Raw genomic sequence first — 25,840 nt, 5'->3', positions numbered from 1 at the left:
ATACAGACTTTCTTCCCAGAAGATGTCCTAACTCCTAATATTGGTGGCCAGTGTGTACCCAAAGAATCGTATAAATTTTACAGCTTATTTGAATGATTGAATCTAGTAGCTGTTAAATAAAGGTTAACGAACAATATCGGGAAAAGCTTGAAATAGATATTACTTACAATGCTTTTATCACTGCAGCATATAATTCCATTCCTTGTTCCCCCTGTGCCAATGCAGACAGGCTGCCTGATGAGAAGCTGTAATTTTTGCGGAAGCATATCCACTACATCCTGACTTCAGACGTCCAACACAGCAGTGCCTGTTTTGGTCTACATAGCCTGTTAGCAAACCTAGCATGTGCAGCAAGACTTCAACACATCTGTTATTATTTCCCTTAATCTACAAGGAGTGCATAATAGATGATGGCTTGAAGAAAGCTATGCAAGTAGAACGGTGGTCTTGCTAGTGAGGTGACATACACAGAAGCATTGCATAGCCCCTTGCAGAACTGGAGAGAGGTCTTGCTTCAGCTCCCAGGAATTACATTTTGTTTCCTTTCTTCTGCTGGTGAGTCACATTCCAAGGTGCTGTTAAGGTGATAGGAGTATTAAAGTGTCAGCTGTTTCTCCTGCTCATTGCAGCCCTGGCAGTGGAGGCTTGAGCAGCAATGGAGCTGCTGAACTAACTGTGGGAGTACTACAGCAGGGAGAAATACAGTTGCTTGGGTCTGTGTTCAGAATCTGCTGCTTCCTCACATGGGCAAGAACCTCACATGATGCATCTGTTCTTCATACCCTTGCATAACACCTCATGGCCTAGCATTCAATGCACTTGCCTGAGTATTTGTATGGAATTACTTGTTGAAAACCAGAATGACGGGACTGGTCTGCCATTAACACTGGAAAATGAAAAATTGCTAGTGATTCTAAGATATCCAATTTGAGTAGGCGTATTGTTATGAGTTTTGAAATGGATATTTATCTTGATTTTCTCTGCTATGCACAAAAGTATTTGAATAAACTCTCTGCAACTGAGTCTTTGGGCATTTTTGGGGTTGTTCTTTTTACAAAAGTTGCTGTCTTTATTAGGTTACTGATTGGTGATCTTCCTGCCTCACTTCCTCAGTCCCCTCCTTCCTTCCATGTTTGTTGGATATCAATGGATATCCATGTTGATGGATAGCAACAGGCAATTTTGTAAGTCAGATCTGACTTACACAACATTACGAGTTGCTGACATAGCAGTAAATCCGCTGTGAATTATTAGAATTATGTTTTGCAGGAATTCTTCTTGTTTGGGCTTTGTAAATCAATTTGCATGTAAGTTTGTGTGAAAATGTTCCTTAGAACATCACCCTGTTTCACAGTATTTAGAGACTTACAGCTGTAGTGAAATATACCCTTTCCTGCTGATTAAGTGTAATTTCCAGAAGACAACTTCACTGAGTTGTAGTATCTGCCAGATCATAAATACTGCTTCTCAATAAAGCTCTGACACAAGAGAACTGATTTCCCTAGAAGAGTATAAAATACACTTTCTCTGCCTTTTCTAAACATTCTAACAAGGCTTGCATAGAAAAGGTGTCATTTGTGAACTGAGAATACAGATCAAATCAGTCAGAATACCTAAAAAATTTCCGATTTTCTTTTCTTTTTTTTTTAACTCCTATGTAACTTACATTTTGAAACACAGTAATTACAAGTCAAAGAAAACAAAGTATTTGCAACTAATAAATGTCTCAACTGGAAGTACTGGGTTTTAAAACTGTTTTTGCTTTTATTAGCAAAACAATATATTAATTGAAATTAGCCATTTTCTTTGAGTGGTTTTGATAAACATTTTATTTTCAGAACTTTCTTGCAAAATGCTTTTTTTAATAACTCAGATTAACAGTCTTAAGACATCTTAACACTACTATATGCCATTCTTCAAATGATATCTGCACTGTAAGAGTGACTGGAAAATCCACTTCAGTGACAGAATGAGAATTTGAAATGAAAAATATGGCGCAATGGGGAATGGCTGAATTAATTTTGAGCATCCACTTTTCTATCACAAACACATATCCTATGAAAAAACTGTAAAAATGTGTTTCTGTCTAAAACTTCGGTATTATATTAGTGCTGAATTGTGAACTTGATAGTTCAATTGAAGAAGCAAAACTTGTTTAATTAATGGTGCTGGTACAGTTCTGCCACAACATTTGTAAGCTGATACAGAAGATTTTTTTCTTAACAGAAAGGAAGCTTCACATCCACAGAAATTTCTTGTATGTTAGCATCAAATCAGAGCTGGGTTAGGCTTTCATAATCTGCCTTTAAGAAAACCCATTAGTAGTTTGTGCCACCTTGCAGAGGGGACAATTCTAATCACTAGGTCAACTGTATTAGAAATAATTGTGTGGCGATACAAGGCTTCTGTTGCTCTGGGACAGATTTCTTTCCTTTGAGTCAACACAGACAACAACTCAATGCCTGGCTCAATGAATGAAAAAATTGGACCTAAAGGGACAAAGAAAGGCACCAGTACAATGCTGGTAAAAAAAACCCCAAACCAACACTCAGGAAACACAAAAATTACTGCTCTTAAGGTAATTAACATTGCCTCACTCAATTGCACAAGAAAGATGAGTTATGGTAAACATTTTAAGGCTCAGGAATTAAAAAGCTTTAAGAATCAAAGTAAGGGTTGAAAATGTTCTTGAACAAGATTGCATATGTCAAACCAAGCTTGCAAAACTGGCAGTCAGAAAGCTAACTGTTTTACTTGGCAATGGAACAAACTTAACATGTACCCTATCACTCCATTAAGTTGTTTTTTATTTTAACAACCTTTTAAAAACTAACTCACAACACACTATGGTAATACTAAGAATACATTTAGCTGTTGTTTTCCAAGAAGGCATTCTGGGCTTTTAATATTATCCTGTATTGATAATTACTCCTTCGCAAGAGATACATAGCAGTATCACTTAATGCAGTGCAATACTGGTCATTTATAGAAACCTCTACTTTTTAGTGACATCTGCTGAAAGCTGAACTGCTTGTGGGACTTGCATTGCTATAAAAGAAAATCTGAAGTGCTTCCCCATGTATAAATGTATCAACATAATGATAATCCAGGTACTGGAAATTTGAAGCACTTATTAAAAAAAAGAGTAAAAAAATTGTTCCTTTTCTTCAGCTTTTGTACTAGAATGTTCAGGCTCTCTACGTTAACTTTTTCATGCTTTGCACTGCTAGAGTGAAGGCTGGAAAACTTTTTTTTAAACAAAACTCACACTTCTCATGAAATAGCATGACTTTGGGAACCTGAGTTTTGCAAAGTATTAGAGGAATCACAGCAAAAGATGGGTCACATAAATTTTTGCTTGGACTTCTCACAAGCAGAGCCTCAGTTTGAACTAAATAATTTACAGTGCTCTTTACAACCCATTACACTCCTGGTAGAGCCACTGTCAAGATGATGCCTGAAAAGACAGCAAAACACACATTTTTTCTTTATTCTTCAGCAATGTTTGTGTAAATGATATGGCTGAAGGCAAACACTTCTGGAAAACTGTCATTGACTGTCCTCTTAAATGTACTTTCTGGGAATGTCAGTGTTTTCAGAGCTTTTAAAACTAATTTAAACTGATATATTTTCTTCAAAATGCTGAACATGTTTCGCCCGTCCATATGAAAACCACAGTCAATTCTCTATTTCAAAGACTATTACTTTTCTCCTTACTTTGGTCATGTGTTTTCCTTTATTTGCCATTTAGAACTTACTATCACTTCTTTCTGATGCTTTCGACCTTTGTTGCCATTTCCTTGTTGGACACTTGCTGTGGTAGATACCAGTTGCCAAATCCCATTTTGGCTTTCACTAATGCAGACTGTATGTTGTGACTTCATTATTGGCAGTGCCGCTGATTATTTAAGGTTTAACAACCTCATCTATAGCTGTGCCTTGTTTACATTAGTGATGTGAGAACTGGCATTTCCATACGGCAGTATTTTTCCTTTTGCTATTTAAAACGCATTCTGAATCAGTACAGGAAGCCACAAATGCGACTGCAGACTAGGAGGTCTAACAAAAGAGAAAGAAGAGATGACTGCTTCCCTGTATCTGCGCTGTCCCTCTGCCATAAGTAGACTGACCGGTATATAGGTGTTTCTTCAACAGATGGAACTCCTGTATCTGCTTCAGTGGATTAGTTTATTTAAACCATACTGTTGGGCCTTGCCTAACGTAGTATGTATAGTCTTCTGTGGTGAAGGCAGCAGTCATTGCCAAAGGGATGGAAGAGTAACAGACAATTGTATCTTAAACCGTCATGCACTATCTGCTATGAACCACAAAGGGTCTGCAGAGACAGGGCTAAAACCAAAGAGTTCCCCTGTTTATCATTCATCAGGTGACTCTCAACGACTCCTGGTAACAGACAAAAGCATTTCACCCCATGCTTGCCTGACCACCTTCTGCCACACAGCTAAGCGCTGTCTTGTTTAGTCGGAACCCTCCATCATGCTTCTCAGCAGTTTATGAACAGACTCCTTTGCAGAGACATGAAGAATGCCTCACAAAATTCTTTTTGTCTGCTGAGGTGCAGGCCTACATCAGGGATTCCTTAAGCACCAGAATGACATCTAGGTTACAGGACTATATTTTCCAACTCTCCAGCCAACAGAGTTGTCCTGGAAAATGACTGCTGTGTGGGCCCAGTGTGAAACAAGCATTTGGATGGAAAATGTCAGTTGATGTTTGACAGTCACAGGCATCTGTAAACACAGCCTTTACACTGGGCAACGTGAGGCATCTTTGCAACAGCCAGTGCCACCACTTCTGCATTTAGTTTAGGCAGAATGAACACATGTGTCAACAAGCTCTGCCTCACCACGTCTGTATGAAACACAAGTTTTCAAAGGGAAAGACACCTCCAGAGGGCTGCTTGTCAGTACAGGGAGAAAGCCTGGACAGAAACAAGCATGGCCCGTTAACCTACAGTCAGACCAGGCCCTTCCTGGAGTACGTACCCCTCCTGTGGAACAAACAAAACCAAAACCGCTCCGTGGGCTTGGTTATTGTACAAAATAACCTGCTGTCGAGCACCGTGGCAAAAAAAAACCAAAAGAAAAATCGATTCCCCTCGCTTGAGGGTTAGTGGCGCAGTAACTCCTTCGCTCTTTAATCGCCCGTTCTTCCGTTTTTTCGCCGGCGAAGGGGGCAGTGCCGCCCTCCGGCCTCACTCCAGCCTGGGGCCGGGTTCCCCACCGCGGGTGGGCGCTGCCCGACCCCCGCCGGGGGGGCGCCGCCGCCGAAGGGCAGAAGCCGCCGGCTGTGCCGTCCGACCGGGTACGCCCCGCCGAGGCGCGGCGGCTGGGTCCCCACGGCCGGCAGGGGGGCGGCCGGCGGGGCTCGAAGGGGACGGCTCCGGCGCTGACAGAGCGTGATCCTCCCGAGCAAGTGTGTGGCGCTGGCTCGCCCTCTCGCCCCTGCCTCCAGTTACATCCCTGGCAGGAGACCGCGGCTCTCGGCTTCGCCTTCCAGGGTTATTTTTGGCCGGGGCGGCCGCATGCTGATGGCAGCAGCCTGGCAAGCCCCGGGCGTCCTTGCGGGCGGCGAGGCGCTGGCGGGGGCCCCGCCGGGCGGGGGAAGGGGCGGCACGCACCCCGCGCCCGCCCCGGCTCCCCCGCGGCGCCGGGCTCCCGGCGGCGGGCCGCCGACGGCTGAGCGAGCCCGCCTCCGGCCCCGGGGGCCGGCCTGAGGGAGCCCGACCCCGCGGCGGCCCGCCGCAGGGAAACGCCTCCCGCTCCCCGCCGCCGGCGAGGCCAGCCTGCTAGAGGGGCTGCCGCTCCCCAGCGGAGCCACAGCGGGCGGGCGGCAGCGGGGCGCCGCCATGGAGAGGACCCCCATCCCGGTGCTGACGGTGCAGACGGCGCCCTACGAGGACCAGCGGCCGACGGGCGGCGGGGGGCTGCGGCGGCCCACGGCGCTTTTCGAGAGCCAGCGCAACTACCTGCCCAACTTCGTGCAGAGCCTCCTCTCCTCCGTCGACCTCCGCGACCGCCAGGGCTGCACCATGGTGGTGGGCAGCGACGGCAGGTACTTCAGCAAGACGGCCATCGAGATCGTCGTCCAGATGGCCGCTGCCAACGGGGTAAGCGGGGCCCCTCTCTCCCCCCGCCGTCCCCTCGGGGCGGCCTCCCCGCTCACCGCCCCCGGCCGCCTCGCCTCGGGCGGGCGTCCTTCCCCCGTTGCCCCCCTCGCCGCGGGGTGCGTGACTTGCCCGCACCGGCTGCCGACCGCACCGGCCGCTGCCCGCGGGAGGAGGCGCGGAGCGGGCCCGCAGGGACGGGACGGGACGGGACGGGGCGGTTCCGTGGCGCGACCCGGCGGCGCGGCCCGTGCAGTGACAGCGAGGCGGGCTCCGTGGGGCCGTGTGCCGGGGGTCTGCGCTCCCGATGGCGAGGGTCTGCGGCCCCGGTGCCCAGGGTCTGCGGCTCCGGTGGCGGGCCAGCCCGGTGCCGGCTCGCACGCCTCTTAGGCTGTGCCGCTGGGCTTTGGCGGGGCTGGGTTTTATCTGCCGGTAGCGGAGGTGATCGTGATAAGCACAGGAGGCTGCTGGCGGTGCCGTGCGTTTCACACCTTATTTTAGACTGAGGCAGGAATGGGAGCTGAACAACGCCGTTGACTGCAGGAGAAGACGTAGCAGGATTTAAAATAAATAGGTGGGAAACGAAGCTATCAGACATGTGTCTCCTGCTCAGGATCTTTTTAAAATATTCAAGGAAAATGGTATTACTGGAGCAAGAGGAATTAAGCATTTTGGCTGCATCTTAAGAAAATAACCCTTCTTCTCTATTGCTCACTTGCAAACAAAGTACAAAATGCAAGAAGGCAACGGTGGCAAATACCTCTGTGATCGGCTGGGTTACAGCTTTTTTTGTGCTGCTTTGAAGATAGGAAAGAATTCGGGAAGAAAACTGATGTCTTCTGATAGATAAGTGTCCATTTCTGTGTTGGTGTGCATGCACAGAAAGCTGGAAATACCAGCCAGTGTAGGCTTGAAGTTTCTACTTCAAAGCAGAGTTGCTGCTGCTGTCTCTTGTTATGATGGCTAAATCGATTCTCCAGATCTGGAAAAAGAAGTGATACACTTTTATAGGGCTTATTTTGTAGTGAATTTACTTCTTCTTGGTTTTTTTCCACAAGCCCCATTCTTTAAATGCTGTCCTGTTTTATAACCAGGATATCTTTCAACTTTGAAACGAATCTCCCTATGTGTCTGAATTTTCCCTGCTGGTTTATTGTCACATACGAGCTATATGGATTAGTCAGCTTGGTATAAGTTACAAGTATCTTAAATTTATTTCTAAAGCATGTTCTCACCACGCTGGCAATACCCAGCAGACGCCCAGTGCTGACCTGAGATTTCAGAGGTAGGGGCTGTGCTGTGTACTGTCTGAGCCCAGGGTGTGAGGAGGGCTGTCGGGGGGACACTGTCGAAGGTGGGGACACTGGCAAGGGTAGCGCGGTGGTGCTTTGTCCTCGAGGAGCAGGCATGCAGGGAGCGAGCGCAGAGCTAGAGTGTGGAGTGTTGGAGGGACGATGGAACAGCACCCGGGGGAGTGCTGCTCCCTTCCCTCTTCCCCCACGTAGCACTGAGGAGAAAGTGCCGCTGCTGGAATTATAGCTGTCAACCATGCAGGATAAACTGCAGCAGCAGCTAGAGAGCCGGACAGCAAGAGCTGCCCTGCTGAGGCCTTTGCCTGCCCTTGCACACCACAGGGACTGAGGTGCTGAGGAAGACAAGACGCTTAGAGTTTAGAAGACCGGGGTCTTCCTCAGCCAGGTTATGCTGTGTCCAGGACTCCTTCCTGACTAATTTTTTCTGTCAGCTTGCCTCCTTCCTGCTGCTTCTGTCAGGTTCCTGATTTTTCTCTGTTCCCCCTGAAGATCGGGGCTTTTTGACCTCAGGCAATTTCCATTCGACATGTTTCTAGCACCTTGCTGTGATAGTGCTTCTCCTTTCTTAAGTCAGTGCAGGTTTCTCCCTGGCGTTTTCTGAAGCTAGACCCCAAGCTTTTCTGGTCGCGATTCCCACAAATATCTGAATTCAAACATTATACTCTTACTAATGACACAGTCCTCACAAATTCAGCAGGCCAGCTGGTGGGATGCTACTGATACTCAAAAGGCTTCCCATTTTCCATGTGCTAATGCTCCATCCCCTCTCTACCATCCTTACCCTGCTCACCCTCAGCCCCGTTTTTCCCAAGCCCACTGAAAATGCATAAGCCTCATATTTACTTAGTGAATACTGTTTGTACATTTTATTCTTCAGTTGTTAAAATACATCTGCTGGGAAGATACCTAAACCTCCCTGAAGGCATTAAGTGCTGTGCTACGTACCTAGGGGGAAAGGAAGGGAGTACTCCTGAGGTCAAAGATCTCTCCCTTTGAGTGAGGTTAATGTCATTAGAAGGCATGTAGCCAGTATCACAGGGAAAGAAATGAGTTGGTGTCGGCAGGCTTGGTTAAAATGTGTAGAAGCCTTTAAGTTGCATTCCAAACCTTCAGCCACCCCAGAGTGCCAGGAGAGGGATAGACACATAGTGCTGATAAACTGAACTTGAATCTCCTTCCTGGAAGACATATACCAAGTGTTATGGTTAATTGTGCCTGCTGAGTACAAAAATAAAAGGGATTTTCTGTTATCAACTGTAAATGTATTGCCCTTTAGAGTTGCTAGGTTCCCCTTGTTCTAATTTGGTGACTCACCCCACATTCCCCGTGTGTTAACAGCCTAGCACAGTTGGCATAGGCCCCAGTACAAGGATTGAGATGAGGTCCCCTGCCCGGTCAGCTGCCAGTGCTTGGCCTGACTTCTTCTCATCTTGGTTCGCTCTGGCTCCTGCCCTCCAGCCCGGGGCTGCAGGTACATGCTCCGCACCTGTAGCCTGCGTAGGCTTCCACTGGTGGCAGCCACTGTGGGCTGGCCCGTGTTGTGCAAACGTCATCAGCACGTGCCCCACCAAATCCTGCTGCTCAGAGCTGGAGGTGACAAACCAGGGTCACTCTTCAATGGGTCACACAGCGGGGGTAGTAGCAAACACGTTTGGGTAAGGGGCTGCATATTGTGGGAGGGTGGGGGAGGGCGGGGAAAGCCAGACAGAGGTCCTGTACCGTTCCAGGTTGCGACAAGCAGTTTTGCAAAGTGGGGTGGTAGGACAGCATCTGAGGCTCTATTTCCCTTTTCACCTGTGTCCTGTCAGTAGTAGTGTCCTTGCACCTTGATGTCTGCAAGAAGTGAGGTAGAAGGCTCTATCATTTGTAATACAGTTCCACTACAAATTAAATGCAGTTATTCCATTAGACCCGTTGACTGGATGTAGTGTCTCTTTTTTTGATGCAAAGTTTAGGATAGGTTTAAATGGGAAGCTGCTATTGGTGAGTCTCAATGCAGATCAGAAGCTGATGATCATGCTTTAAATATGAAAATTGATAGGAACATGCTAGAAAGATCACGGAGTATTGCTAGTAATGTTGTAGAAGTCTGAGATGGCAGATAGTTTGCCAGTTTTCTTCTTTATAATACCATGTTGTTTTTATTTGCTGTGGTCTTCCATGCAAATCTTGCCCTCCCTCCCTGGACCTGTGTGCTTGATACATTTGCTTCCACATTGAGTGTGGCACTCAGTCATCTTTAGCATACTATGGTAAAAGATAGGAAGGCACAGCTCCATGCTGTACAGGCTATGTAATCTGTTTGCTTTGTGTTCTTTCACGTTTAATTGACTGAGGCATGTGAGAGATTACTGGGAAAAATAATAAAAAAAAGCATTAAGTGACTCCATGATAATCAACTGAATCATCTGAAAAAGCACAGCTGCAAGTGGTAATACTGCATAAAAATGTTCTTGTAAAGTACTTGTTAGGGTGGCTGTTCTTTCAGCTGTAACACTTTGCAGAGGATAATGGTCTGTCTCTGCTGTTGCTACTGAAAGCAGAGTGACGAAATAGAAGGTGGTGTAGGGGCACTGTATTGGAAGAGACATTACATGTCTGTGATCTCGTAGCCATGCAAGTTTTTGAATTCCAAAGATAATCTTTCCATGCTATGAAACTGTCCAAGATTTTCAGAAGGATATTACTGGAACTTTAATTCTGAGTCAATACATGAATGTTACTTAGTTACTGTTTTAGCCCAGATCACGAGAAGCCTGTGAATCTGAAGTGTTAACTACTTAAAATTAATTAGGTGTCAGTTTAGTATTTGGTTCAGAGACAAAACGAACAGCTTCTGAGCCAAGAGAGGATGAGGCTGTGCCTTCTTGCCACTGAAATGAAGGAAGCAAAGGATGTGTAGAGGCTACACAGGGGTAGCATATGTGTATACTTCTAAGGTCTGCACTGTCCTCAGGGAGTTTTGTAAAAGCACTGAAGACCTTCACATAAGGTGAAGCTCTTTGCAGTAGTCACTGCAAATCAAATGTAGATGTAGCATTCATATGATTTCACTTTCAACATCCTTAATTTAGCATACTAAATTTTGCAGTATTTCTGTAGTATATAAATTAATGTTTCTATACTGTTCAGCAATAAATAGTATTTCTGAACAGTATAGAAATAATAGCCTTGTGACAAATGCTAAAGGCAAAGCAGATTACTCCTGTACATATTAATATTTGGCATCCAGAAAATGGGAAAATTGGTTTGTACAACATCTGTTGAACAGGAAAAGAATGAAAATATGGTGATGAGATAGTACCAGGTAATTTGTGCATCCTGAATAATCAAAGTATTCTACTTACTATAAAAAAACAGTTTTGGTGTGCATGAAGGCAAAAATCTAAACCTCACTAGTTCAGATTTAGAAGTACAGAGAACATGTGCTCATGGTAAGCCTGTATGCAAGTGTAAATGCATTTATACTTGAGTACCTCAAGACAGATTCAGTGCTGTTGTTTTCAAGCATTTTGCAAAATGTAATTCCTGATGTCTTCCTTTTGCTTACCCGTACACACTACTGTTTGAAGAGCTGGCACCCATTTCTAACAGCTGTATTGAGACTGAGTCATTGCTTTAGCCTCCTACAGGCTTCATAGTTTAAAAAAGGGAGAGACAATGTTAAACCCAAACATTTTCAGTATTTATTTTCATCATGCTTTTTTTCCCCATAATACATTTATGTGGGTAGACTGCTGTACAGACTGGAAGAGAGTTTGTTAAATTCTATTTCCCAGTGTTCTGTGTTTTTCTAGTGCTTCGGTACAATTGACAATAGTGATTAAATGAGAGCAAAATACAACAGTGGCAAGATGTGGCATAAATAGGAAAGAAAACTGTTCAATGCCACTGAAGTGAGCAGAAATGAGGCTCAGCTCTGTGGTATATGTGTTAACTGTATACACACTCTGCCCTCACCAACTGACCATGTCAGTGGAAGTGCTGCTTTAAAATAATCTCTTGAAACAGAAAATGTGGATTCTGCTAATGTGCATTTTTTCTCCTGGAAGGGATACTTGTTTTCCATGGAATATATTTTCAATATAGTAGAAAAACTAGAAACCATTTTTTTGTTTGTTTTTTAAATTATTCTTTCTTAATTTCCTTCAGAACTGTTACAACCTGGGAGAAAAAAAGAGGCAGTGAAACAAAAGAGTTTCCCTATAGTAGCAAGAGCAAGTCAAATGAACTTTGAAGATTTTTCTGTGAACTGTACTTGTAATTTTGATAGTTTTCCTGTTTTCTAGCAACAATCCATAGGCTTCAAAATTATCTGCGAAAACTGAAAAGAGAACCAGGCAGACATCCTATCATCAGGTCTTGAGGTAGAGATAGAACAGTTAATAGAATGCGTTGTTCTGCACATTTTCTTACATTTGACAGCAGATCTTGTAATTCTTAGTGAAAGAGAAGGGGCTAACCATAGTTTGTGCTTTGTGAAGGTTAGCAAAAAAGTAACTTGTGCTTACTTTATAAGTTGATAATTTCAATGAAGAAATCTTATATTTTTTTAAATTAAATTAGTTCACAAAACCAGGCCAAATAAATAATCTCTTAATCCTTTGATTTTCTGAATTTTTTTGGAACTCCACTTCTGAGTAACCATTAAGGGCCTCACGCAAGTGCTGGACCCAGAAGAAGGTCATCTGTATGTGAAAGAAAGCTCTTTATAGAAAGGAGGCAAGTAGTGACACCTCCTGTGCTGTTGCTTTGCCACGCAGACAGCAGAGCTGCCAAATCTCCCTCAAACCAGAGAAGAAAATCTGAGGCTGAGTTCCCAGTCTGCTTTTAGATGAGGAGTGGGAAGGAAGTGGGAAGGATTCAGAATTCTGCCTCTGCCTCCCCACCTCCCCTCCTTCTCAAACTACAAGTCAGTAGTGGTTGGGTTTTTTTTTGTTTGGTTGGTTGGTTTTTAAGTGAGGCTATTAAAACCCCTCAAACTTTTGCAGTATTCTTTTAAGCTCTATATGCAGCTGCCTGTTCTTGCCTGTGGCACTAGCCTCCCCTTCTCCCCTCCATTTTTTGTATCTGCCTGTTTCCCAGGAACTGGAACTCTTTTGTATTTCTTTGTAAATACATTTCTGGTTGGCTCCTAGATTATTTATATTGAGCTGAAACTGAAGTATCTGTGTAGGGGATGAAGGCATGGTTTTGAAATTGGAACCATGCAGTGGAACTGCACATAATACCAAACACATTGAGTCAGTGTTTAATAACACCACCTGAAAGTTTTTTTTACTTTAAGAATGGTGGGAACTTCCCCTGCTCAGCTGTGCCCTGGGAAACACACAAGCTCTTCATCTGGAATAGCCAAGGAGTCACTGATGGCTGAAGGAGGAGCAATACTTTCGATAGGGCAGGACATCCAAGGGGGGGTCTCGGTAACAGAGGTGTGACTCATGGAGGCTGCAGGTCCTGCTGTGGGTGTAGTGATATTTGTGATTGCTCTGAAAGGCTGCTCCATGAAAGGCAATTTGCTTGCTGTTCTCTTTTACGCTTGTTAAAGCCCCAACCCTGCAGATTGCATCCACACAGCCAGCCCTAAACTATATTGATATTTGAGGGGATTTACTGGTTTGTGGGGATACCTGGGAAGGTCTGATAGCAGGATCATAGCCCAGTGCTATGCTTGGGAGCTTTGCAAGTTACTAGCATAGCTGTGCTCTTGCTTTACTGTCAGTACATAGGCTGCTGGGGTTAGATGTCCCAGTATATGGTATCTTTTGTCAGCACTCCGGGTTAGCTTGTTAACAACTCAGTATGTATATTTCTCTGCAGCCAGCTCATGTACGTATATTTCTCTACAAAAGAATAGGTTCCATACTAGGAGTTTACAATTTCTGTTCTATATGTGTGTACACCTGTACGTATATGTGTGTTTTATATATTAATACTTTTTCAAAAGTTTAGTACCATTCAGAGTGCTTTGACTTCCTTTTCCACCTAGATTGGCAGATTGGTTATTGGACAGAATGGTATCTTATCCACACCTGCTGTTTCATGTATCATCCGAAAGATCAAAGCAGCTGGTGGAATTATTCTAACAGCTAGCCACAGTCCTGGGGGACCTGGAGGAGAGTTTGGAGTCAAGTTTGAGGTTGCCAATGGAGGTAGGTTTTTTTCTAATAGCACATTACAACATTGCATCTTGGTATGATGAAAGTATGATGACAAGGATAACTAGCTGACTTTAATTATGTGGGTTTTATTTATTCTCTTAAAACTATGAAGAGTGTAGGCATCTTTCTCCACGCCCCCTCCCCTGTAATAGGAGTGTATTTATTTACATGGGTCTGTACAATAAGCATTAAATGTTCACTGAAGTCCTTGTGGTAGCAGTAAAATTTCTATAAAAAGGAGATTTTGCCATCCAATTTTTATAGCATTTTATGTAGTCTGCCAGATTATTGTAACAATTCTGACCCTTTTTATGTATAAAGATTCCTATGAGGAAGCTCTGTTTTGCTCATACTTCTGTGCTGCTTGTCTTGGCATTTACTTTAAACCGTGTAACTTTAGCAGTGCTGTAGGCAGTACAACTCATTGTCTTGTATGGAAGAAAGCACTTCTCATGTTTACCCAGAAAATAACTGCTCTTTTCCAGGGAGAGAGTTGTATCATTTTAACTATTGCAGTTCCACTGTTGCATAATGGAATTTGCGTATATAGCTAATGTCGTGTTTTCCTAAATGGACAAGCTAAACGTGTAGGTATGTTGTACATTATGTGTGTTTTATGCTACAGATCTGTGTACACCAATAAAACTTGATGGTGGCGATCGCTGACACCTTGTATACCTCACACATGTGGAGTGCTTTCCATCTGTAAAAACTGAAAATGCTTTTAAAATAATGTTTCCTGCCCCGTTTTGAAGGTGGGAGAACTTGAGAAGGGGATGCTTCTCCCTTGACCCTTGTCCAATTGAAAAACATACACGGTTAAACCGTTGTGATTTTATAAACAGAATAGGCTTGAATCCCAGAGAGGTTAAAAGGACTGTGTAAGGTCAGACAGTGAGCAAGCCGGGGTCACAGCACAAACATACCAGAGACAAACCATTAGATGCATTAGCATTCCATAAACTTTAGAACACCACATACACCTAAAATCTATTTGATAAATGGGTAATGTTGGGGCATTTTTTTACTGAGCTTTGCTTTTTTAAAGAAAATTCAGACTATTAAGCTTTAAATATGAAACACTCCTGAAGCACAGTTCACAACGATCAATTATTTATGATAATCAGCAGGGACATAATGAAAAGTAGTTGGTGTAAGTTGCAGCTGAGAAAAAGCGGGTTAAGGGTTAGGCAAGGTTTTTGAAATAGGAGAATGGTTAGACACCATGACAAGCGCCTATGGAAGGCTGTTGTTGCTGAGCGTTCTTGCTCAGCCTGTTTTGCAGATCCAGGTCAGGCAGAAGCGGTTTGTTTCTGTAGCTGTAGGAGAGAACCCAGGACAACATGGTGGGATCTCCTTAGCTGGAAATATCAGTAGTCAATACATCCGTCTATCGAGGATCATCTGGAGCTAATGAAACCTGTCCTCACCTCTTGGATGGGTTTGGATTGGATGAGTAAGAAGTAATTTTCTAAGCCAAATGAAGAGTTAAGTGACTGTTACTTATTGTATTGCCTTGGACCACCTGGTCCACTGCGTGTGAGATAGAACACACTAATTTACGTGGCAGAGCTGCAATGAATATAGCAGCACTGCTAGAGGAGTGGGAAGTTAGCATTGAAAAGCCAGAGACTTTGGACTAGGAGAGAGAGCATTTGAAAGAGAACAAAGGGAGTAATTTTTCAGAGTGGAAGGGTGGCTTTAATATAAGCAATGAAGAGTCAAATAAGTGAGAAAGGACTTTTGTTATAACTCAGACTCAGCTCTTGCACTGCATATGTCATAGCTCATCTGGTAATTTCTGCATTAAGTTTGCAACTTTTATTTGATTGACATTAATTTTTTTAAAAATAGAGCCAATCTTCAGTATTTGGCAATACAAGTAATGCACAAGTAAGGTGTGATTTCTGTTTCTGAATGGCATAACTGTTTCAGGTCATAATTGCTTGTTAAGCAATTAAAGTATTTTGCATTCTAACAAAGCTATATATCATTAAGCCATTCGAGGAAAACTGAAAGAGACCACCATCAAAATGGTAAGACTTTTAAAAATTATTTCTACTGAAATAATTTGAAACACAAAGCTGTCTCACCTTCATAAGTGTGCATTTGCAGAAGGTGCTGTGAAACACCAGAAGCTGCTGCTAGAGGCCAGACTTTCCTTTAAATGTTGAGATTCCGTGTAGAGTAAACAATGGCAGTCTCTGAGCAATAAATCCAGAGAAAAATGGCTGTGGGTTTTTGGTTCTCTCATTCCCCTTGCCCTGGATAATGATTGATTGAAATACTCTATGTGGATCAAAACATTGCGAGTAACACACTGTATTTCCATGTTACATTTTAAAAAAAATGTTTGAAACCTGTGTTACAATAAAAGAACAGATCTTACTTACTGTAGTTCATTGTTTGGGTTTATTCCTTAACTCAAATATATTCAGAAAAATGTTTGTTATAACACTTGCTTTTAAAGTAGGGAACCTTAATTTTCAAAAAATGACCCACAACATTCTTTTTTCTTCTAGGACCTGCTCCAGATATAGTTTCAGATAAAATCTATCAAATTAGCAAAACCTTGGAGGAATATGCAATTTGTCCTGATCTCAGAGTTGATTTATCACGCCTAGGAAGACAAGAATTTGATCTGGAGAACAAATTCAAACCTTTCCGAGGTATCAATGTGTGCTTTTATGCATGCTGCATCCATTGATTCTAAATACTGAAATTGCCACAAAATGCCCCAGTACAAGTTCTCAAAATACTAGGCAGTGTGTGTGAGGAAGCTGAGTTACAGCCTTCAAAGTGTATTAGTCCTCATCATTTAGCCGAATACCTTTGCCAAATGTATGTGCTTAGGCTTGCCAGTAGTTAAACACCAAGCACAAACATTTTTTTGATTAGGAATGGTTTGCTCATGGAAGTCTAATTGACAAAAGAGTTTGTGAAAATCTCAGTTTATTTCTTTGCTCACACTGACTGCAAAGTTGTGGGATGTGTGAGGCACTATACATCCAGTGACTTCAAATGTAAAGAGAGCGCTTAGGCACATGTTTAGTTCTAAGCACGTGAATACTTTTGTGCCTACTTGATTTAAAATGAGCTAACACACTCATTTTGTACTGAAGAAATCAAAACCAGGAAGGGGTCCAGACAATATTTCAAATACTGTAAAACTCTGTGTGGCCTCAAGAACTTTTTCCTCATTCCTGATGTCCTATAATTAAAGCCAGTATATTTTCCACCAAATCATTGTATTTTGAGACAAAGTACATTTTGGTAAGTAAGATTTTTGATTTAAAAAAATCTGAAATTATGAGTGTTTTTGATTGCAAAGACCATGTTCAGCTTTTTAGGCAAACAGAAAGCAAAGAAAATTCAGCTGCAGCACCACTCTGGAATCATATGATTGCCACAGTTTTAAATTTTGCTTTTTCAGCTTTTACATCTCTCCAAGTTGTATTTTTCTAAAAGAAAATGAGACACCCCTCTTCCCCTTACAGGTAGTATAAAAATAAATTTAAAATAATTTCAATTTGACTGTTTTTCTAAAGAAAAATAATTTCACAGTCATCTCTTCCCACAATACATCGTCCTGGGACAGTAAAGCTGCCAGGAATCCCTACTGAAGCAATGTAATTGGCTTACAAGTGCATGTATAAGTGTAGTTTACATAGGTCTGAATGCAGAATGAAAGTGCAGAAAGAATGAAAATAACAAGTATTTTAAGATGCTATCTGATGTATTTAGTTGTATGAACTAACTCCTGTGAATCAAGGCTAGAGGTGTTGGAGCAACTGAGCGTAAACCAGTTGGGTTTGGCAGGAACTAAAATAATTTTTAGACTTTAAGTCTACATGCACATTATCTTAACATGTGTGAGCAGCTCCACTGAATTTGAGGCATTTGTTTGTAGGTGTAAAGCTTAGAGCCTACTTAAACATTGTTAGGAGCAAGGCATAGAAGATGTGCAGTAATGTAATTTTAGTGAATCCTTGAGGCTTTCAACATACAGAATTAACTCCTTCTCAGATAGGTTTTACAAGTTGTTTTTCAGCCTTGAGAACCCTTTTTTGTTTTGTTTCTCCATTCAGGTGTATTACTGCAATGTGTTCTTTTTCAGGCTCAAAAAATGTCTGGCTCATTTTCATGCTATTGTAAAGAGGAGCAGTAGGGTGAGGTCAGTGTTTTTGAGGAAAACTGGCTGATATTCTAAGTAATAATTTAAACATAACTAAAATGTTTCAGGATACTCATATTGCCAGATAAAAAGACATTTGCTTTTTAATTTAATCAGGAAACGTAATACATTCCAAGATGACTGAGAAGCATGGCTTTTGACAGCTGTTTGGTAACTGTTTTCATTATGACAGACTTATTTCCATTCATTCATTTTAATTTAATGTTTTATGTCCAAAAGAACTATAAAAATTGTAGCTCTTCTTCTTTTATTAATTTAGAACACAAATTAGCAAGACCTTAGCAAAAAACAGATGGTGTTTGAGCCTAACTTTCCCAAATCAGTGAGATATAAAATGCAAAAGTATAGCAGTAGATTGACAACAAACTTGAGACACATACTCCAGGTGCCAAAACTGAGAAGAATAGGCTGTGTGTCTCTCCTGATAGATACTGCTGTTCAATAGAAGAATAGAACATGTGGCTTCAACTTGGCATGGATGTCTTCCATCCTCTGAGAATAAACCTGCATAGCGTGAAAAGTTGTTTAGTGTTTTAGTGAATTATAAAGACATTACTTTGGTACAGTGTACTCTCATGAATGTTTTCAGTGAAATAGGAACTGTCAACTTGCATCATCTCTGCAGTCCTTTACCAGGCAAAACTGTTGATCTCTGAAAGGCTTAAAGCTTGATGGTAGAAGTCTTCGACTTTGCCTCTGTGAGCTTCAGTGTGAGTCCATATTATGTAGAGGTCGCCTGCTCTGATTTTAGGAGAGGTGCATGGCTGGTGGAAGTGTGCTGAAAGATACTTTCCCATGTGTGAACTTAAGTGATTTTTTTCTACGTCATTTTTCTAGTGGAAATTGTGGATTCTGTGGATATCTACCTCAATCTCCTTCGAAGTATCTTTGACTTCAATGCAATCAGAAATTTGCTGACTGGACCCAACCAGATTAAAATAAGGATTGATGCCATGAATGGAGGTAAGAACTTAACTTGCTATCAGGACAGAATTGTAGGTATGCTGCAATAACTTCCCAGTAAAGATGGTGCACTGCAGTAGTTTCCCAATAAAAGTATAGCATATAAAAGTCAGACTTTTTAGTAGGGTTAAGGGGAATAAGAAAAAATTTGAACATTATACTAGTAACCAAGGCAATCTTAACAATAGTTAGGTCCCTTATTAGGCAAAGAGGTTTATCTTCCTTGATAAAGAAGTGAAGGCGTATGTGTCCAACAAATGTTCTCTTTCTGCATTTGGAAGCAAGCAGGATGAGGTAATCTTGCCATGAGAGAGTGATGAAGTGTGTTGCAGTGAGCAGTAACCAAGGAAGTTACCAGGCAGCCTCCACTAAGTAAATTCTAAATGGTATAAAATTAGTTAAGTCTGAATAAATTGCACCCAGCATTCCTTAAAGAGTTGGCTGAGACCTCTGCATCACTAATGTTTACTGGGTTTTTTTAGTGTACTGGGGGCAAGATGCAAGTGTCCCAAAGACAGAAAGGGGACCAATTTTGTCTTGATATTAAAAAATTATAAGCTGTGTCACTTGGGGAAACAGATCAGTATGAGGTGTATCTTGGTTACATGATGAAAAAATAAATAAATGTTTCTACAGGTAACGGTTTGAAGGATAGGAATGTAAGTAATGGTGTTCAACGTTATCTTATGGAAAAAAAATTCCATCAAACAAAGCAGGTTTCATTCTTTAATGAGATTACAAAACCAGACTGATAAAGGGAGCTGGATAGACAAACAGAGGTTTTGTAAAGCATTTTATCTGGTACGGTGTGACAGTCACGGTTCGAAAGATCATAGTGGGCATACAGTCAGTGTGAACACTCAGTTTTACCAGGCTGTGGCAAAAGGGCAGATGGTGTCTTTGAACAGTGTAGAGGGAGCAGTGGGGAAGACAATGCTTCCAGTCATGTACAGTACTGGAGAGAATGTGACTCAAATAGTTTGCAGAGCTCTGATGTCCAAATCTATAACTGATTGTTAAAAATTTTACACATGGTCAAAAAGGTGCATAGTCTGTCTCAGGGTTAGAAAAACTGATACATCACAAAAATTTTAAAGGACTGAGTTTTTTTACTTACAAGGTGATAAAGAATTTGCCTTATGACTTTGTATTTTGGTGGAGAAATAGCCATATATAATACACAGTACACACACAGTAAGTGTATACAGGAGTATTTGTTTATACAGCAGAGAAAGGGTTTTTTTCTGCAGAAAAATATTTCTCAGTCTTCTACTCCCAAAAATACCAAAAAAAAAATCAATAGTGAGAAGCTGAGGCCAGACAAATTCAAACTGAAATGTAGCTCACATGTGTGGGTAACAGCAAATAAACACTGGAGCAATCTACCAAAGAAAGTTGGGGTTTGTCCTCTTGGTGGCATCAGACCAAAAGACTTTCTGGATGAGATGCATTAGCCAAAAGTGAGTCACCAGGCACAATATAGTGAACATTAGAGAGGACCACATGTGTACATGGACAAACTGTCTTCCAAAGTTTGTTTTAGCTCTGCATCTTTGGAATATACTTTTATCTCTGTAGACATGGATAGTTTAACATTGGCATAGAGAAGAGTAATTTGTCAGGAGTCTACTCTTCATAAGAACCTGAATCATTGTCTACTGTATATTTTACAGAATTAGCATCTAAGTTTTCTCGAACACAGGTTTCTCACGTAGTTTTACCTCCGGTTACAGTTGCTCCAGTTAAGATTTGGGAGTAAGGTAGGAGGAAGAGGGAGCACAAGAGTGTGAGTGATCACTCATAAATGTTTTACCTCTGGGTGACCTGTTTACACCTGCCTCAGGGGTGCAGAGTGCTCTGTCAGTTGATACTGTCTGTTCAGCTGCCGAATGCATATAATGATTGTGATATGCAATGGCATGAGCTGGCGTCTTAGTTGGCCATACCTTTAACAAAACAAAAAAAATATTTTTGGAGTTGATTTTGAGAAATTATTTATTATCTACATGGTAGTAACTGAAATGTGGTGAAATTCTTTGGTGGACAAACCTGTTGTAATTTCAACATGAATTGGAATGATGAGGTAAGTTTATTCCCATTTGCATTCCCCTACTGTTTACTTTCCGTGCTGTTATGTGTTAAACTGGTGTTTTGCATTCCAGGGCACACAGGATAGTATATTATTTTATTCTAGTAAGGAAAATACTCTCTATGTATATGATAATTTCTTTACTTAATAATGGGTAAATAAAGCTTGCATCTTTCACTATTCATTACTTTTTCACTTCCACTAGCAGGGAACTATGTTTTTAATGCTGAATTGCCAATTGATTATTTACTGAGGGGATGATCACATACTCCTCTGTGAAATAATAGTTCGGTTTTTGTTGCTAGTACAGACATATAGAACTGCTGAAAGTATGTTTTGCATCAGGTCTCCGTGGTGCTGTGAAAAATTAGAATGTCAAGCATATGCTTTTGTGATTGCATGGCAGATTTCTGTTTTTGCAGTTATGGGACCTTATGTGAGAAGAATTCTGTGTGATGAATTGGGAGCTCCTGCAAATTCTGCCATAAACTGTATTCCTCTGGAGGATTTCGGTGGACAGCCTCCTGATCCCAATTTAACATACGCAACTACCTTGCTGGAGGCTATGAGAGGTGGCGAATATGGATTTGGAGCTGCTTTTGATGCTGATGGAGTAAGTATTTGGATCTGTCTGGAGGTTTCATCATTGTTGTTTTGTCTGGGGTCAGATACAGGACATGTAAGTATAATTTATTTGCTTTTCAGTAAGCCCTTGAAGCTGAAAGCAGTATTACTTTCAGGTACAGATGATAGCATTTGCAACCTGTAAATCAGATACATACATTGTAATTTGTCTCTGCAGATGACTGCAAATCAAGCAGGATTTGAATACAAAAAGAGAGTTCTGTAAATATTAGGCAGGTTTTATCTTGTACTAGTATAACACTTTTATTCTCTGGTTAGGAAGAGACAGCACATATAGATAATATGGACTTGTCACACTAAGTAGTAACTAAGTTAAGTACTTTTTGGCTAATGTAATAAATCAAGGGGGTTTTAGCTGAATAAAGCACTGAGTTATATTCTTTGTTTTCATTTTTTTATGTCATATCAGCATTATAAACAGTGAAGTATTACAGAAACAACTTTCTGTCCTGAAAGGGTGGGAGAAAGATAAAAAGGTTGTAAAGAACAGAAGCTGTTTTCTGTTGTCAGTAAACACAAAACACCCTCCTACTTACCATATGGTGCATGTCATTGAGAAAAAAATTCTCCCACACAAGCATTCCCTGGCAGGAACAGACCTACTGAAGTGTCATGTGGGAGGCTGAAGCTAGGGACTGATCTGGAGCTTTGATCTGCAAGGCTGGAGGGAGTGATGGTATAATAGTGAGTTTATAAACCTCCCAGGATGATGCCAATAAATTATTCTGCCCAAAGACAGATACGAGTAGCCCAAAGCCTGTTCTTTTTTTCCCTGCCTACAGTGGATCTAATAAAAGAAATTGCCACTCCCCAAAACATGGAATTTAAGATGCTTTTTTGAATTACTTTTGTTCTCCAGGACCGCTACATGATCCTTGGGCAAAATGGTTTCTTTGTTAATGCGTCGGATTCGTTGGCTATAATTGCTGCCAATCTATCTTGCATTCCATACTTTTGTCAGATGGGTGTCCGAGGATTTGGCAGGAGCATGCCTACCAGCACAGCCCTGGACAAGTAAGATGGAACATTTATTTGTATCACCTTGGTCATTACATTAGTTATCTCTCTGTTTTGTACTACATAGAAATTTCAAAATTGTGAAGGCTTTTGATAAAAGCCTCTAATTTTCACAATCTTTATGTGCTTTCTTGTTTTGACTAGTTTTGATGATATTTTGATCTTACCTAGACTAATTTTACTAACCTTTACTTGGCTGAAAATAGTTTAATTCATCCTGGAAAAGAAATAAATTGGTTGATTCTTTCTGAGAGTACAAGCACTTGCCTGGTAATTTTTTTCCCAGTCTTAGTAAATTACGGTTTAGAGCCTAATCTGGCAGACTTATGAAAGTCATAGCATTTTAAAACAAATAAAGTACTAATTCAGTAATAAACTAGCATTAAAAAAAAAAACCCCAAACAAACCCCACCTCTTATTTTATGCCATTTAAATATATCCTCTATTGTGATACAGAATGGCCCAGAAGGGACTGCAGGCAGTTATGAAATCCATTCTCAGTTTCAAGGCAGGTTAAAAGTATACCTAAAGCTATTTCTGATGAGTCCAGTCTGCTCTTAAAAAGATTTGCTGAATGTGCATCCTGTGTTAGCAGCTGAATTTTGAGTAAGTCTCATCCAGGCCTAAGTTTTCTGTAAATATCAGCCTGAGAGGATTAAACTCCATATTATTGCCTTATATATTCTGTGTAGAAAGGGCATTCACTGAGTGAATTGTGTCTCAGTGTTGATGTGGTTGCATAGCTTTACTAATACAAGAATGATCTACTGCCCCATTAAATGTGTCTAATCAGGATACGGTAATTTAAAGCAATATATGGCTTGTATGAAAAGGTTCGTTGTTCCTGGAAAAGCAAGGATATTGGGGTGCTTCTCTATTCATGGAATTTCTGAAAGTTACTAGATTGTGAGCTAGCAGCTTCCTTTAATGCTTGACAGAGTCTTTGGGGAAATATTCCTTACTTGTAGGTAGGTGGTCTAGTTTAAGGAAATATTGCTAGGTCAGGGTTTGCTGTATTTTGTTTATTCTGTTTAGTGATCCAAAAATCTCAGTTTAAATGAAAACTACCGTTCTATTGAAATGCTATATAAAATTAGTAGAGGTTCATTTTGGATATAAAACCCAAGATATCTGCATTCCTGTAGGACCTGAAGAAACAGTGACATTTCAATATGTTTGTCTTCTTAAAGTTAGGTAGTTATGTCAGAAAGTATGGATGTACTGAAGTCCCCTCCAATAACAATGTGACTGTTTGAATTATGTTCTTGAAAATGTTTACTTGACCTTCTGGAGCACAGATTGTCTCATGGTGATTACTACCTTATTTAGTTCTGTGGAGCTAAGTCTGATTATTAAATAAAACTGAGCAATTGATAGTGATGCAAGGATGTAAGTATTTTCCCAGCCATTCTTACAAATATTTTTTATTATGAAGTTTACAGTCTCTATCCAGGACACTTGAATTTTCTTTTCTTTCATTTTGTGGCTGTCTTTGTTTTCAAGATGTAAAAATTACAAGTTTTCAAAACTGGTCACTTTTCTTCTGTGATTGATTTACACACATGACAATCCAAAATACCTGAATTTTGATTTTCTGTGAAAACACCTTAATGTTGTCTAGAGATTCTCATGCTTTGGTGGCCAAAATTGTGTAACCTGTTTAATGCATGAGTGCCAGTGCTGAAGTCACTCATTGAAGAGCCCAGCTTAGACTTGAAATCACAGTCAGTAGTTAATCTTAAGCAAGTCACTTTTAATCATGGACTCATGGAATGGTTTGGGTTGGAAGGGACCTTAAAGCTCATCTAGTTCCAACCCCCTCTGCCATGGGCAGGGACACCTTCCACTAGACCAGGCTGCTCCAGCGAACCTGGCCTTGAACACTTCCAGGGGGGAGGCATCCACAACTTGTCTGGGCAGCCTCTTCCAGTGTCTCACCACCCTTATAGTGAAGGATTTCTTCATAGTATCTAATCTAAATCTACACTTTTTCAGTTTAAAGCCATTACCCCATGTCCTGTCACTACATGTCCTTGTAAAAAGTCCCTCTCCAGCTCTCTTGTAGGCCCTCTTTAGGCACCAGAAGGCTGCTATAAGGTCTCTCTGGAGCCTTCTCTTCTCCAGGCTGAACAAACCCAGCTCTCTCAGCCTGTCTTCATAGGAGAGGTGCTCCAGCTCTATGATCATCTTTGTGGTCCTCCTCTAGACTTGCTCCAACAGGTCCATGTCCTTCTTATGTTAAGGGGCCACAGAGCTGAATGCAGCACTCCAGATGGAGTCTCACAAGAGCAGAGAGGGAGAATCGCTTCCTGTGACCAGCAGGTCATGCTTCTTTTGATGCAGCTCAGGATACAGTTGGCTTTCTGAGCTGCAAATGCACATTGACAGGTCATGTTGAGATTATTGTCAACCAGCACCCCAAAGTCCTTCTCCTTAGGGCTGCTGTTGTGCTTGAGATTGCTCTGACCATGTTCAGGACCTTGTACTTGGCTTATTTGAACTTCATGAGCTTTGCATGGGTCCACCTCTCAAGCCTGTCAAGGTCCCTCTAAATGACATCCCTTCCCTCCAGCATGTCAACTGCACAAAAAACTTGGTGTTGGTGGCGAGCTTGCTGAGGGTGCACTCAATCCCACTGTCTGTATTGCCGACAAAGATGTTAAACAGAGCTGATTCCAATACTGACCCCTGAGGAATGTCACTCGTTATTGGTGTCCACTTGGACACTGAACCATTGACTGCAACTCTTCGAGTGTGACCATCAAGCCAGTTCCTCATCCACTGAGTGACTGGTCTATCCGTCAAATCCATCTCTCTCCAATTTAGAGACAAGGACATCATGTGGGACAGCATCAAATGCTTTGCACACATCCAGGCAGATGACAACAGATGCTTTTCCTTCATGCACCAATGCTGTAACTCCATGTAGAAGGCCACCAGATTTGTCAGGCATGATTTGCCCTTAGTGCAGCCAGGTTGGCTGTCACCAGTGTGCCTTAGCATAGTTTCCAGGAGGATCTGCTCCATGATCTTGCTGGGCATAGAGGAGAGACTGACTGGCCTATAGTTCCCTGGATCTTCCTTTTTTCCCCTTTTTAAAAATGGGGTTATATTTCCCCTTTTCTAGTCAGTGGTAACTTCACCGGACTGCCATGACTTCTCGAATGTGATGGATAGTCGCTTAGCTACTTCATGCACCAGTGCCCCTCGTACACATGGATGTATCTCATGAGATGCCATGAACTTGTGCACCTTCAGGTTCCTTAGATGATCTTGAACCTGGCCTTCTCCTACAGCAGGCAGTTCTTCATTCTCCCAGTCCCCACCTTT

At 41.7% G+C, this 25,840-nt stretch overlaps 1 protein-coding gene across 1 annotated transcript in view; it reads left to right on the top strand.

Moving 5' to 3' along the window:
* Window positions 1-1,165: 1,165 nt before the first annotated feature.
* The window catches only part of PGM5 (phosphoglucomutase 5), a 78,343-nt gene continuing 53,668 nt past the window's right edge, over window positions 1,166-25,840 (top strand). The window contains exons 1-6 of the mRNA XM_080372633.1: window positions 1,166-6,130; window positions 13,430-13,592; window positions 16,124-16,270; window positions 18,634-18,759; window positions 21,271-21,461; window positions 22,353-22,507. Of these exons, the coding sequence (XP_080228759.1) occupies window positions 5,870-6,130; window positions 13,430-13,592; window positions 16,124-16,270; window positions 18,634-18,759; window positions 21,271-21,461; window positions 22,353-22,507 (1,043 nt within the window). The 5' untranslated portion in view covers window positions 1,166-5,869. The remainder of the gene's footprint in view (window positions 6,131-13,429; window positions 13,593-16,123; window positions 16,271-18,633; window positions 18,760-21,270; window positions 21,462-22,352; window positions 22,508-25,840) is intronic.

Source organism: Falco punctatus (assembly GCF_963210335.1).
Source record: "Falco punctatus genome assembly, chromosome: Z".
NCBI classification, from domain to species: Eukaryota; Metazoa; Chordata; class Aves; order Falconiformes; family Falconidae; genus Falco; species Falco punctatus.
Note: the sequence above shows the minus strand (reverse complement) of the source record. Positions and strands in the feature narration are given on the sequence as shown.